At 35.1% G+C, this 14154-nt stretch overlaps 1 protein-coding gene across 9 annotated transcripts in view; it reads left to right on the top strand.

The window, feature by feature from the left end:
* The window catches only part of DDHD1 (DDHD domain containing 1), a 90495-nt gene extending 76674 nt beyond the window's left edge, over nucleotides 1-13821 (top strand). For 3 of the 9 annotated variants that reach the window (XM_032623225.1, XM_032623221.1, XM_032623219.1), the window contains 4 exons: nucleotides 1955-2207; nucleotides 3222-3413; nucleotides 6021-6104; nucleotides 10976-13821. In XM_032623225.1, coding sequence (XP_032479116.1) covers nucleotides 1955-2207; nucleotides 3222-3413; nucleotides 6021-6104; nucleotides 10976-11157 — 711 coding nt within the window. In that variant the 3' untranslated portion in view covers nucleotides 11158-13821. Of the gene's footprint in view, nucleotides 1-1954; nucleotides 2208-3221; nucleotides 3438-6020; nucleotides 6105-10975 lie in introns of all 9 variants that reach the window. The other 6 variants (XM_032623222.1, XM_032623220.1, XM_032623228.1 and 3 more) reach the window with 5 other exon arrangements.
* The last annotated feature ends 333 nt before the right edge of the window (nucleotides 13822-14154 follow it).

Below are 14154 nucleotides of genomic sequence, written 5' to 3'. Positions count from 1 at the left end.
GTTTAGGGATCAGGAAATAAAATACCTTAAAGATGTTCTGTTTATGTTGTATATGTAGGATGAAAGCATAATGTAAAAATGTTATCTTTAGACAATTAATCCAAAAGACAGGAGTCATCTGGACTTTCAGACCTTAACCAGTTGTAATACCAATAATGTAGCAACCATAAATTTTTAAAATCTCACTTTAAATACTTTTTTCTCTAAAGTATGCTGCACATTGAAATGTGATTGGTAGATCCTCTTAGAAATGAAAATATTTAAATATTATGTATTAAACATAGAAAAGTGGAAGAATTTATTTTAGCTTGGTAGAATTATGACATTTTGGATTTTTACATTCTCTGTATGTTTGTACTGTAAATAAATTTTTTAATGTAAATACTCCTAGGATCTGTCTGCATCCAGGTAACCAGTTTAACGCCAAGTATGATTTTGGATGAGAAAAATTCTTCCTTAAATCCTCTTGGGGACAAGGCTAGATATAACTAGATTTAAGACAAACTATTTTAAATAGCATTTATTCTCTGAAAAATAGCTTTATATAATTCTATAAAGTCTTTTAAAAGATCTTTAGCTAGTACCAAATAAATATAACATTGACTAAACACCAGAATTTTAGAAAATTTCTCATATGTTAAAGAATCAAAACGGTTATATCTAAGAAATTTCACTGAAATGGAATCTAGTATTAGATTCAAATACTGACTGCACGATCTTGGCCAACTCACTTCTGAGACTGTTTCTTATCTATATGATGCAGATGATAATATTTTACCTCATAGGGTTATTAGGATTAAGTAAAACGTGTGCAAAACACCCAGTTAGACCTTGAGTATTTTGTTCATATGCATTCATTTAACTCACTCTTCTATAACTTGAAGGTGAACTTGAGATCATAGGTGAACTCTAAACTTTCAGTATATACCCTATACTTTGTACAGTCTTAAACTTTGTTATTCAGTTGGCCCTTGAACAACTCAGGGGTTGGGGTACACCCTGTGCTCAGTCGAGAATTGGGGTGTAATTTTACAGGAAGCCCTCTGTATCCACCGTTCCGCATCCACAGATTCAACCAACTGCAGATCACGTAGTACTGTAACATGTAATTATGGGGGAAAAAATCCACGAATAAGTGGGCCCACGCAGTTCAAACCTGTGTTGTTCAAGGGTCAGCTGTATTATAAAGGAGGGTTCCAAACTTATTATTACAAATTATTTTTATTATTCATTTTATAGTTCTTCTGTGAAAATTTATTTTAAATAGCTTATGTCAGAATTGTGCTAGGCAGTTTTTCCAAAGTTATCTATCCTTCCCAACATCCTTGTGAGGTAGTAGGAAGTGTTATCTCCTTTCTATAGCTCAGGAAACTGAGGCTCTGAGACCTTGTGACTTGGTGAGTGTCATATAGTTAATAAGTGACAGAGGCCAGAATATGAACTAGGGGAGTTCTGATGCCAAGTCCATTGGCTTTTCTGCTGTATCATCCCTACTTCACATTAGACAAATGGTCTTATACCATCATCTCGTGTTTGTTACTATATGAATCTACTTGAAAGTAGGGCTTACTGGGAGCTTAGATATTAAACATTGACCTTATTTGCTCTGTTCCAGGTTACTGCTTACTGCTTCAGTTTTGTTTGTGAGACTAATATAAATCTAATTGCTAGATGATATCAGAACACAATAAAAATGAATATTTCTCTGAAAAACAAATGAGTGGGCACTATTAGCCTAGACTAATTTTTTTTTATAATCTCATCAAGGATCTATAATTAGACAAACTACATATTATTAACAGTGAAGAAATAAGAACGCATGTTAAGAATATCAGGTTTTTAAACATTTGCTAAGGTCTACTGAGCATGCAATAAAATAAGAATGAACAGTTTACTAAAATCCAAGCATTGTACCTTAATGTTTTGTTTCTTTGAATTTTTTTTTTAAATCAAGGCTTATAGATTAGAACCGTTAATACTGAAACACTACAGCAACATTTCACCAGTCCAGATCCACTGGTATAATACTTCCAATCCTCTACCTTATGAATATATGAAGCCAAGCTTTCTTCACCCAGCAAAAGAACCTACCTCAATTTCAGACAGTGAAGGCATTTCAGCAATACCAAGCCCTGTGACTTCACCAGTCTTGTCCCGCCGACACTATGGGGAATCTATAACAAATATAGGCAAAGCAAGCATATTAGGTAATTTCTTTTCAGTATTCCTTATCAATGAATTTAAGCACTTTTATATAGACATTAAATTGTAAGTACTTGGAAATACCCTGTGTATTACAAAACATCCAACAGTTAATCCTTGTGGTTAGTGTTAACCACCTTCTCACTGTTCATATTTGAGGGCAAAAGCCCTAGAGTTCTCTTAATTAGATCAGATCCTGTAGTTAAAGAATATGAGACAGCTGGATGCACAAAAGAAGATCGGGGAATCAAGTCCCTCATTTTTATCTTGGCCCCATCGCTTACTGTGAGATCTTGGGAAGTCACGTAGTTTTTAATGCTCTGCTTCCTCATCCATGAAATGAGGGAGTGCTTGAGTACTAAGGGTGCCCCTGCCGACCAGTTCTCTGATCCCTGTCCTAAAAGTCTCTCGAAATATGTGTCCTTCCTGAGGGCAACAAGGGTATTTAATTTCTCTTTGAATGATCTCCGGTACCAGCCACAATGGTGTAGCGCCAGAGTTCAATTCTGTGCCACTTTGGTTTGTCCATTGCTTTTGGTTACAAGTTGCCTTAGTATAAAATGCCACAAGATGGCACTGTAAAAAGGCTTTATCTGCTGCACTCATTGATATTTGACTTCGTCATAAAGATTGTTTATTCATAGCTTTTTATAACATATCCACTTAACCTCAGGAGTAAGCATATCAATAGTGAATATATGCCCATGTGAATGGCATGGTTCTTTTTATTAACATTTGTAATCTTACGAAATACTTTAAAAAACAATGATCACGAATAAAATAGAATCTTTACTCCTTTGTAAGCTATATTCCTGGAGTTTGTACAACTCTTATTCTATTCAACACCATTTTTATTTAGAAACCTACAATATAAATTGTAATTTTCTTATGTACCCACCCTGGAAAAACGTGACTAGGGCTTAGTCCCTCTGCCAACTGGCTGTAAATATGGGTGGTGCTCTTTAGCCTGGTGTGTGGTGTAATTCAGCAGAATGACTGCCCTGTTTTGTGAAATGTAGGGGCTGCGAGCATTGGAAAGGGACTTGGAGGAATGTTGTTCTCAAGGTTCGGACGTTCGTCTGCATCACAGCCATCTGAGGCATCAAGGGACTCTGTGGAAGACGAGAAGAAGCCGGTTGCCTCACCTCCCACGTCCACTGTGGCAACGCAGACCCTTGCACATAGCAGTTCTGGCTTTCTTGACTCTGCATGTTAGTTCATACTGTTCTTTACAGGTTTACACCGTTCCTTTTTAAAACGTGCGGAGCACAAAGGGTTAAGATATTAACACTAGCAGTCAACTCTTAATCTAATCTAACGCCTGCCTTAGCTTTTAAAGAAACAATGCTTTTTCTTCTACTTACATTTTTAGGAATAATCCCTAGGTAAATGCATTTTTACTCTCTGCGTTGGTGAATTAAGTAAAGAGCATTAATAATCAGGGCCTTGTGGCACAGAGGTGTTACACATCAAGCATAAAACAAATCTCTTTGTGGTAAGCACTCCCTGATTTTTCTGAAGTGGTTTTTTGTTTTTAATATGGTCTTCTCAGCCTTAAAAATTCATGTAATTGCTTCAAACCTATGCTGTATTTACTCTTGATACTTTTAAAAACTGCTATGCCAAAGCTGTCCTGGTGCTAATCCCTCAGTTCCCTTCATCCAACCGAATTATAAAACCTTCAGAGCTTTAATTGTATTGGAACCACTGTATCGCTTCCAATCCTGTCCCAGCTACCTTGTGTAAAATAGATACTCAAGAAGTGAGTGAATGAAAGGATAATTATACTGGACTTATATTAGAATGGAGCTTTATTTAATTTTTTCCAGTGGATTTATAAGGTCTAAACTCTTGAATAGTTGTGAAACACTAATACACTTAGTATATATTTACTTCCAGGGATGTAAACTTGAACCTTATTTTTAAATATCCAGTAAAATAAGACTAATAAGTCAAGTCCTAGTTTTCCATTGACTTACATAAGGAAATGTTGACTCTGAAATTAGCTACTTCCTTTCTGTAACTATAGCAAGAAAATTTTATTTTCTTCCTCTAAAAATCTTTAAGCATTTCATTTCAGATACTTAGAGCCTTGTTTTCCTACTGTGTCTGCTACTCTGAATTTTAAAACAACCAGCATTCATTGCTGTGCGACAGTCCTAGGGGCTGGATCTTTCTCCAGAGTCACCTCCACTCCATGATGAATTATCCTAGCCATTTCTGAGTTGGACATTCCTATTTGGGCCAATTCCATTTTTTTAACTTAATCCTATCTATGTCAGACTCTGAGTACTAAAAATTTTATAGTTGCAAGCCTTTTGAACACTGCCTAGAAAATTCATTTCAGATTTTGATATTTGTACAAAATTCATAGTTTTCTTATAAGAGTTCCTATACTATTGCTGACTTAAACTCTCACTTCTGCTTACTATCAGAAATGAGATTGTGAAAATACAAAATTCTGTTATAACATGCAGATGTCAAAAGAAAACTAAACTTCTGAGGAAAAATAACTTCAAAGAATTTTGTAAAATGGCAGGTAAAAAGTCACAATTCCTTGTAAAGTTAATGCACAGCAATGATGCTAGTAACCATTAGGGTGAACGAGGGAACAAGAAGAGCAGGGTATTTTGAGCCCAAGAGACGGGGTAATGAAGACATACAGAGAGAAGTCTATAGGGTCTGAGAGAAGAAACCTATCTTTTAGTTTTTCTACTACTTAACTTAGAAATTTCAAAGTGATAATAAAGAAGAAACCTATTTCTTCTTGCAGTACAAGTGAGTAGAGATGCTTAGATGTATTGCATTATTATATTTTAATATCTTAACAGAATATGTTTTCTGTCATTCTAGCATATAAATTCTTTGTTGGTCCTAATGGTAAATTACTTGCCAACTATAGACTCAACTAACTGTGAGCTAATCATGATTTCTTAGTTACATGTATTCATCTTTAGATACAGATTTAAAAAGCCCAACTTTTAAAATTGGACCACTACTACAGGAGAATTATGCCTTTTAAATCAAATCCTCAAGATTCACCTTACTAATTCTTGGACTTGCTTCAGTAATACACTCTTCTATGTAATCCTGATTTAGACAAATTTCTTAAGTCATAATTGCTCTTTTGGCTATATGTTGCAAATCATAAAACCTTTCTTCCTTAACTCTTCTTTCTGGAATTTGGTCACTGTGATTAGGTGATTCTGGCTTCCTTTCTTCCTTCCTTCCTTCCTTTCTGCTCACATTTGATTGACTCAGTTCTTCTCGATAACCTTCATTCTGAAGCTACCGGCTTTGATTCTCTTGCTTTTTGAGGGTAAGATGGACACAGACTGTGGATTCATGATCAATCAGGTTTCTCTCTTTGAAGATTTAGTGTTGTCAGTTGAAACCATCTTATTGACATCAATTTGAAGCATCTTATATAGCTACTCTTCATTTCTTTTGAAAAGTATAGGCTTATTTCCAGTGGTTTTACTGTTTCATTTCTTGTACTCCCCTGTGTTTGTAACATATTATGAAAAGAATCTGTTTCTTTTAGCATTGTTTTGCCTCTAGGTTAGAACTTAAATGAACTATACATTTGGGAGATATTTGGGTGTTAACAGATTATGACATTATATTTCAGAGTTAATTATGCTTACATTTTCCATGAAAGAGCTCTTCACAAAAACCAACGTGTGTACTTCTTTATGTATGCTAGGTTTAATCAGCTTATTTGGGAGTATTGTTCTAACTTTTGGCCACTGCATCACTGAAGGCCATTTGTAACCATCAGCCAACACTTTACAGCATCTTGTGTTTTTTTTTCACAGATTTCAGACTTCAAGAATCGTTCTTTAATCTCCCACAACTTCTTTTTCCGGAAAATGTAATGCAGAATAAAGATAATACCCTCGGTATGGTATATGTCAGGAATAGCATTCAGAGCACTATGAAAATGATCTACTTAGATTTCTCCTGCTCATTGAAAAATTGGATCAGTTCTATGAGATCAGCTTGGATGTTACCATTAATAGACTATTTTATATGTATTCTCTTCCTGTATTTTCTAATCTTAAATATAGTGGTCCAGAAACCCCCGAGTATTGATTAGACCCTTAATGTGCTAAAATATATGATACTCCTATATGCTTCTACAAAGAAGGAAACTTTTAGAGAGGGGAGAAAAGCATGAGGCCATTCTCTTTCTCCTCTATTGCCCTACAGCCTTCAAAGAGATTCAGTATTCTTTTCATGTAATATACTTAAAAGGATTTCATAGTATAAAGGATTTTATCATTTCTAATTATTTCAGATATTAATAACACTTCCCCTAGGGCTGTTGGTATGCCATAACTGATACTGATTTCAACACAAATATTTAATGTTCTTTAGAGGTGTAGGTTCGCTTTGAAAAAATTATTATTGGATGTAAGAGATATTTTTAGTCTCTTAATTTTCAGCAGATTCAAAATGTATCAGTAAAGATTAATCTTAGCAGTTTAAAATTATTTTCATCATTAACTTCTCATTCCTTTTTTTATAGCTTCTTTCTCTTTCCTTTTTTTTAAATATCGAATTTTACCTTTAACAAAAAAATAAGTTACAGGTGTTTCCTTGGATTTTTTAACCATATCTAATTTCATAATTTCTGTATTTATAGTTGCTAATTTTCATGCACTTTTTCTATTTAAAAAAAAAAAAATCTTACTTGATATAGATTCCAAAACAGTGTTTCAGCATAACAAGCTGATTTGGGTTTGGGGCTGTATAACAGCAGTTTGTGTTGATCTAACTCAGTGAAATCCCTTCAAGAAATGATCTTATATAAGTGCTCTCTCTGGTCCCTGTTCATGTAATGGTCACTTCCATAGAGAAATAATTGATGTGTGCTTTTTGCATATTTAGTTGGAGAAAGGAAAATTAATCCACTTATACATTTGTCCTACATTCAAGTAGTCCTTTTTATTCACTACCTTAAAACCATCCCAGCTACCCAAGCAATTAGACCACTAATCATAATTGCACCACCCTGATCTGATTCAGATGGTATTATGTATATGGCTTCTATTTTCTCTTTTCCTGTTTTTATTCATTCAACAATTTTACCATGAGCCAAGTAGGTAGTCACTAGAAAAGATACCAAGATGAAACGGATTTCAGTGCTGCCCATAAAGATTTTAAATGCTGGTGGGGAAGTTAAGTATTTTTTAGAGGGCATATATTCTAGTAGGGAAGGTAGATAACTACAGGAATAATTATAATATATGATAGAATGTGATGAGCCACATAACAGAGAAACAGGTAGAGGCCTCTGACAGTTCTAAGGAATGAGAAAATGATTTAACCTGGAGAAATCAAAAAAAGCTTCGTGGAAGTAGGATTTGGACAAGCAGAGATGAAGAGACAGTGCAGAGAGAATAAACAGCATAAGCAGAAACACAGAGGTGGGAAGCACAGAGTATGTAGAGAACCAGAAGTTAGTTTTGAGGAGAACTAAGGATGAGTGGAAGGGAGTAGTTCTGAATAATATGATCAGGAACATTTCTCCAACCAGATGGTAGAGGATCCAATAAATCTGGGCATCTCCAGGAGTTTCTTTATATTCAACCCATGAGCCTGTATTTACCCAAATAGCCCATCTGTTGTCAAATGTTAGGTATATGAATGTCTTTCAGGGTATATTAGTGTCGGGAAATTTGGGGGTTAGAAATGACAACTGATTATAAAACTCATGGAGTTTTTGTTATTTTTTTCAAATAAAGGATGGTTAGAGAATATTCCTAAATATATTTGAAGCTATGATAAGTCACAAAATTTAAATATTCCTTGGATGTCAAACATCTAACCACATGAAATATATAGTCGCTCTGAGGCAGCACAAAAATAAGAAGACATAATTTATCAAGAACTCTGAGCACAGTCTTTCTTATTGCCAATGAATCTTTCACCAGTCATTTGGAAACCCAGTTTCCTTTACCTAGTACTTTAAGTGGTTTTCTTGGTATCTACCTGAAGCAAAAAATCATGCAGTTATGACCATAATTGTTACTTACAAATAAGATAACTTTTAAGATTCATTACGTTTTTGAAAATTTCTCTCCAGGGAAGTTAAGACACTCCCATTAAACAGAAGAAGCCTGTCTAGTTAGTACACATTATAATACTAAGATGGTGACTTTCTATTCATATGTTTTACTTTTCAACACCATATCCATGTTGACAGGCCCTGTGCACAAAAGAATTCTCTGCTGAAAGCACAGTGCTAATTGTTGATGATTGTTAAAAGCCAACAACCTTTTTTTCATTTTTAACTCTCTTCAATTGTTCAGGAATCTCATTCTTATTTCTTTTTGTAGATAGAGGAATTTTAGCACTTAGGCACTCAAGAGAGAGAAAGAAGGACGAAGTGATGATTTTATGTTCTCCTTTCTTTTTGACCTAACTCAGTGAGAGAAACTCGGAAAAAACTACTAACCTGTATGGTGCCACCCCTTCTTGATATGGTAACAATGAGAAAGTGGGTCCAAGGCAACTCCATGTAGATTTGGGCCAACTTTGGCCAAGAGCACATCTCATAGTACATATATTGATGGAATAGTGCTGCCATGTAGTAACCCCACTCCCTTGGGAATACTGTGATCTACAGAAAGGGGGAAGATGAGACATAGGCCCTCTTACATCCATCCATCCACCTGTAAAACCAACACAAACGTGAGGTCAGCTGCAATGGCAGCCAGACTGCCGGGGGTAAACCTTTTAAGGAAGATGAGAGACTAAAATAGGTTCATCAGGTACAAGCTGGCTACCTAATTCCCATTTTGATGGGGATAAATAGAAAGGGATAGGGAGGGGCAATCTAGTTAGTGACACTTATTGAAGATCCTCTGGGTGATGAGAAGTACAAGGGCGTATAATATAATGGAACAATAAATTTTTCATTTGAGTTTATAGTATATGAAAGGCAGTGTTGCACAGTAATAGCATATTAAGAATAAATTTCAGGGACATAAAATCAAAGTGGAGCCAAATAACACTAGTTGAAAATCTCCCTTTCTTTGACTTTAAAACAACAGTTCAACCTAAGACTTGGACTAGGAAGACATTCTACAGTGGCATTTAAAAGTGAATTCTTAGAAATAACTTGCTGTGGGCTTCACCAGTTTTACTGTGTATGTTTCCCATCTCTTCTGTTTTTCCTGTTATTTCTCCTTTTTTTTCTTTATAACTAACTTCACCTTGACTCCTCTTCATGGTGCTCGAGAATTCATTTCCTCTTTTCATCTTCCTGTCTGTTGTGCCAGAATGTACCTACCAATTTAACACAAATGTCCCATGGAATACAAAAGGTAAAAAATTAAGACATTACTATCCCACAGTTCCACATGTGGATTTCAACTATTTATTATGGATTAGCTTATCATAATTTAAATGAAAAAAATACTTTGTATTTTGTTTTTTAAAAAACTTTGTAAAAAGCCTATGTTGATATATTTCATGGGGTTTTATAACCTAACTGGGTAGATATTTTCTGACATTCTTTGTCAGAAAAGCACAATTGAATAGAAAATAACAACTGTAAATGCATTTTTAAATCACCAAATGGTATTGTCACAAAATACCTGTTTAAAATAAGCATTAGCTAAACATTTATGTGAAATCATTCTCTAAAATGATGTGATTTCCTATATGCAATTACCAAATTTCCAGGGTAAAGCAAAACCCAACTTTTTCTCCCACCCCCCTTAGTTTTTGCCAGTTTTTACTTTTCACATCTGCTGGTACTCTGAACAAAGAGCAGACTTTGACTGTCTGAATAGTAGTGATTTCGGTGCTTTTTATTTTTAAGACCCTTCAAAATATTGTATGTCTCATTGACAGTTTTAAAGGAGTTTCTGAAGATCAAATTATCGTTTTCTAAGTGTTTTCTCTCTAAGGATTTGTTAGATGAACCGATCACAATCTTAGCGCCTTGATTTGGTAAGGTGGTTTTTCTCTAACACGTATTGCAGGGACTTTCTGTGTGTTTAGAAAAGACTTGAGTGAATTCACTGAATTGTTTGAAGACAACACTGTTATAAAATGAAATCCTGCCTCTTAAGAATTACCATTGTTCCTCCCAGTTTAACTTTCCTGGCCACCTAGTGGATTCTTTTATTGAACAAACATTTAATGAGAGTGTATGTTCCAGGTGCATGTTAGGCCCTGCTGACAGGATAGAGACTAGGGTGTGTCGTGGCTGCCTTTGGGGAATTCAGCCAAGTGGAGAGGAAAACGTGGTAGGACTGTAATAGATGTTATCTTCCAGCACGTCTCCCTGAGCCAGTTGATGTAGAGGGCCTCCCCAATGAAGGACCCTTTGAGTGCCCTGTTGCACTTCTGTAGGCATTGTTATGTGTAAGCCTGGCCCATCATTCTGCAAGAAGGCTGTTTGCCTTATTTTACAGATTAGGCACAAAGATTAAATGGGAAAGCCAGCATTTGAGCCCAGTTTCTTTATTCCAAATATACTATGTGATACCAAGCGAGATTTTCGTTTTCTTGCTTTATTATTCCATATTGACCTGAGCACACAAAGGAGAGGGTTCACCAAATAGAATCCTGAGCTGCTGAGGCTCTTGAGTATTTTTTCCTGTAAGATTAGAGTGGAAAGTCACTTTTTAAAAAATAGTAATAATAATTAGGAGAGTCACTTCTATTTGGTAAATTTTTATTCTCAACTCTAGTAAGTCTGTATAGAACCAATCTTGTAATACTTATTCATTTGTTTGACTTCTTTTCTTTTTAGTGGAATTGGATCACAGAATTGATTTTGAACTCAGAGAAGGCCTTGTGGAGAGCCGCTATTGGTCAGCTGTCACATCGCACACTGCCTATTGGTCGTCCTTGGATGTCGCCCTCTTTCTTTTAACCTTCATGTACAAACATGAGCACGATAATAGTGCAAAACCCGACTTTGATCCAGTCTGACCTATTGAAGGACATTAATGGCCCCAAACTGATTTTTTTCTGTTAAAATATATGTGTCAACATACGGAAGTTTCAGGTTTAAGTATGTTTCACTTTTGTTTAGGGTAAGAAATATTTGAATTTAGAAGCACTTTATTTTACTTTAAAAAACAAAGCAAATGTTCCGTCTGAAAGAAGTTATTTATAGTTTTCATCATTTTAAGTATGAGTCTGACAGAACCCCCTGCAGAGAATCAAGCAAGACCTGGAAGTAAGGAGGACTTGGGTGGACTGCAAGGTTATAGATCACAATCTAGTTTCTCCCAGATATAAAGGCATATTAATGGGTTGAATCTAATGTATTAATCAAAATATGTTATAAATCTAAAATGATCAAGGTCCAGGGTATTCTACGTAAAGATCACAAGGTGGTATCATTGTTTTCGATTTCCATGAAAGCTTCCATTTCCACAATTTCTTTGAAACATGAGTGTAACAGATTTTAAATGTTTTGAATTTAACTTGTTTAGAAAAACTAATGCTAAAATAGAAACAACATTTTAACTATTTATAGTTTATTACCTCTGACTAATTGTTTTATGTCAATGTATGAAACATTACATTTTTTAAAATGTTTCCTTTGAACAATTTAAGAACCACATTTATTTTCTATAGTGTTAAGACCCTTTTTTCTCAGAACTCCATCTTTTTACTCTTCAGATGAATATATAGACACTGTGGCATACTTTCAGCATTTTTTTCATTAAAAAGTTGTAGTTTTACACAAATAACACTAGTTCAATTATTTTGAAAAAAATGAACTTTTTATTATGTCCCGTGTACCTCAGAGAAAGCTAAAGTTTTCTAAACTTGACATGGAATACTCCATAATGGGTACATTTAATAAACTTAACTGGAAAATTAGTAAACTTCTTTGGAGTAGGGAGTATGACAACTAAATTTTAAGTACATAAACGTCTGTGTGCCAAACAATTAACATATAAAAAGGGGATGGAGTGCCACTAACAAATTTTATTTTTAAAGTGTTTAAGGAATCGTAATTGAGACATAGACACAATAGTTCAGGATTCTGAGGCATTGAAAGAGTTTCCTCAGCTGTAATTTTTTCCACAGTGCTTTTCATCTGAGGAGCTCAAAGTGCTTTGCGATTTAATAACCTATGTAGTAGCTTCTTGAGGTAAGTAAATGAGTGTTATTCTCATGTTACATGTTAGTACACTGAGGCACCAAAACATTTAAAGTGCCTTGATTACAGAGCAAATCAGAGCTCAGACTGAAGACAGACCATATTCTTTTATGTGCTGTTCATTGATAATTCACATGTGACCTCTTGTTTTGCAAACAGTAATAATAACAGAAGTTGCAATTCATAATTTGGAGAAATGACTGTGAAGCCAGTACTTTACCCTACTTGTCATATACATTCTTGGGTTCTCACACTCAAAGGAGGAGTTACTTAGAGGGGATCAGTAGCCATCTCTGCAACAACCAACCCATACTTCTGAGAGGCTTCCACTGGGTTCCACTTAAGGTGCTGTCTTTGCTTATCTTAAGCTCCCCAGGAATCATCAAACTGGGAGCAAAGTTGGTCGGTCGTACATCTCACCTTCTCCTTTCTTTTTAAGATGATAGAATCTTTGGATTACTTGAAGGTTTTACTCAGCACTGTCAGTCCTCTATCTGTTTTGGCCTTTCATTGAATTTGCACAACATAAAGCACTTCTTTTTAGTGCTTAAAAAGATCCCAAGGCTCCATGCCCAGATACGTGACTCACTAAGAAACTCTTGCTATAAAAGGCTTTTGATGCAATCTTAGCAAAGCTGAAGCAATGTCTTTCGAATTTAGAGATTCCTGTGAACTCAGGTCATTCTCATACCCTGTTTATTTCGTAGGTCTGTTTAGTTCTCAGGAGAATTAAACTCGTATCCCATATGACTCTATCATTAAAGGTATGTGAGCATTTGGGTGGTATGACACTCAAATGCCTAAGAGCTTTAAGGGATTCATTCTCTTTTTTTTTTTTTGGCTGCTCTGGGTCTTCGTGCGGCTTGCAGCTTCTCTAGTTGCAGGCTTAGTTGAGGTATGTGGGATTTTAGTTCCCCAACCATGGATTAGACCTGGACACCCTGCATTGGAAGCATGGAGTCTCAACCACTGGACCACTAGGGAAGTCCCAAGGGATTCATTCTTAACCATTAGAATGTGAAGAGCCCCTTTTACCTGAGAGGAGTGAAAACCTAGCAAACCTTTTCATTTGATATAGAGTAAAAAGAAAAGTATATTCCCATAGCTATAGGAATATATCTGCTTCCCTTTATTCATATTGAGGAAAAAAATCCAATTTAACCACATGGAAGTTATTTGAGTTCTTGAAAACAACATTCAAAACCTCCTTTTCAAAATGAGGTATTCTGGATTATTGGATAGGGGTTTTGTTTTCAATTCATTATTTCATCAATAGAGATGGTGATTTTGATTTCACAGTACTCTTGTTTCCATGTCTCTGCATGTTATCATGGAATGTACTTGTATGTACTCAAGTAATATACAGAGTATGTGTAATTCTAGCTTGACTTAGAAACTGAGTCAGTTACTGAGTAATATTTTGCAACTTGATTCCAACAAGTACTAAATTTTTGATACCATTAAAATTTTATTCTCTATTTTGTGTACCTGCTATGATGATTCTTCTGAGTACTGGTCAGATTGTTCAAACAATTTTAATCCAGTTAGGTCCCCAAGAATTATTTAAACTTAGAATAAGGAGAATGTTTTGTTAGTTCATAACTTTATTTTCAACAGTAATTATGCTTGTGTTATAATCCAGTGTTACAGTATATTAGAACATATTATAAAATGTACTCAGTTTCTCATAGCAAGCCTTAGGAATCTTATGTTTGACTTCTATTAAATAACATCTGTCAGCCTTTGGAAATTCTCACATTGAATGTTCTGTAGAAGCCCTCAGACAGTGACATGTAAACATTCATCTCATT

The sequence above is a fragment of the Phocoena sinus genome, chromosome 2 (genome assembly GCF_008692025.1).
Source record: "Phocoena sinus isolate mPhoSin1 chromosome 2, mPhoSin1.pri, whole genome shotgun sequence".
NCBI lineage: Eukaryota > Metazoa > Chordata > Mammalia > Artiodactyla > Phocoenidae > Phocoena > Phocoena sinus.
Note: the sequence above shows the minus strand (reverse complement) of the source record. Positions and strands in the feature narration are given on the sequence as shown.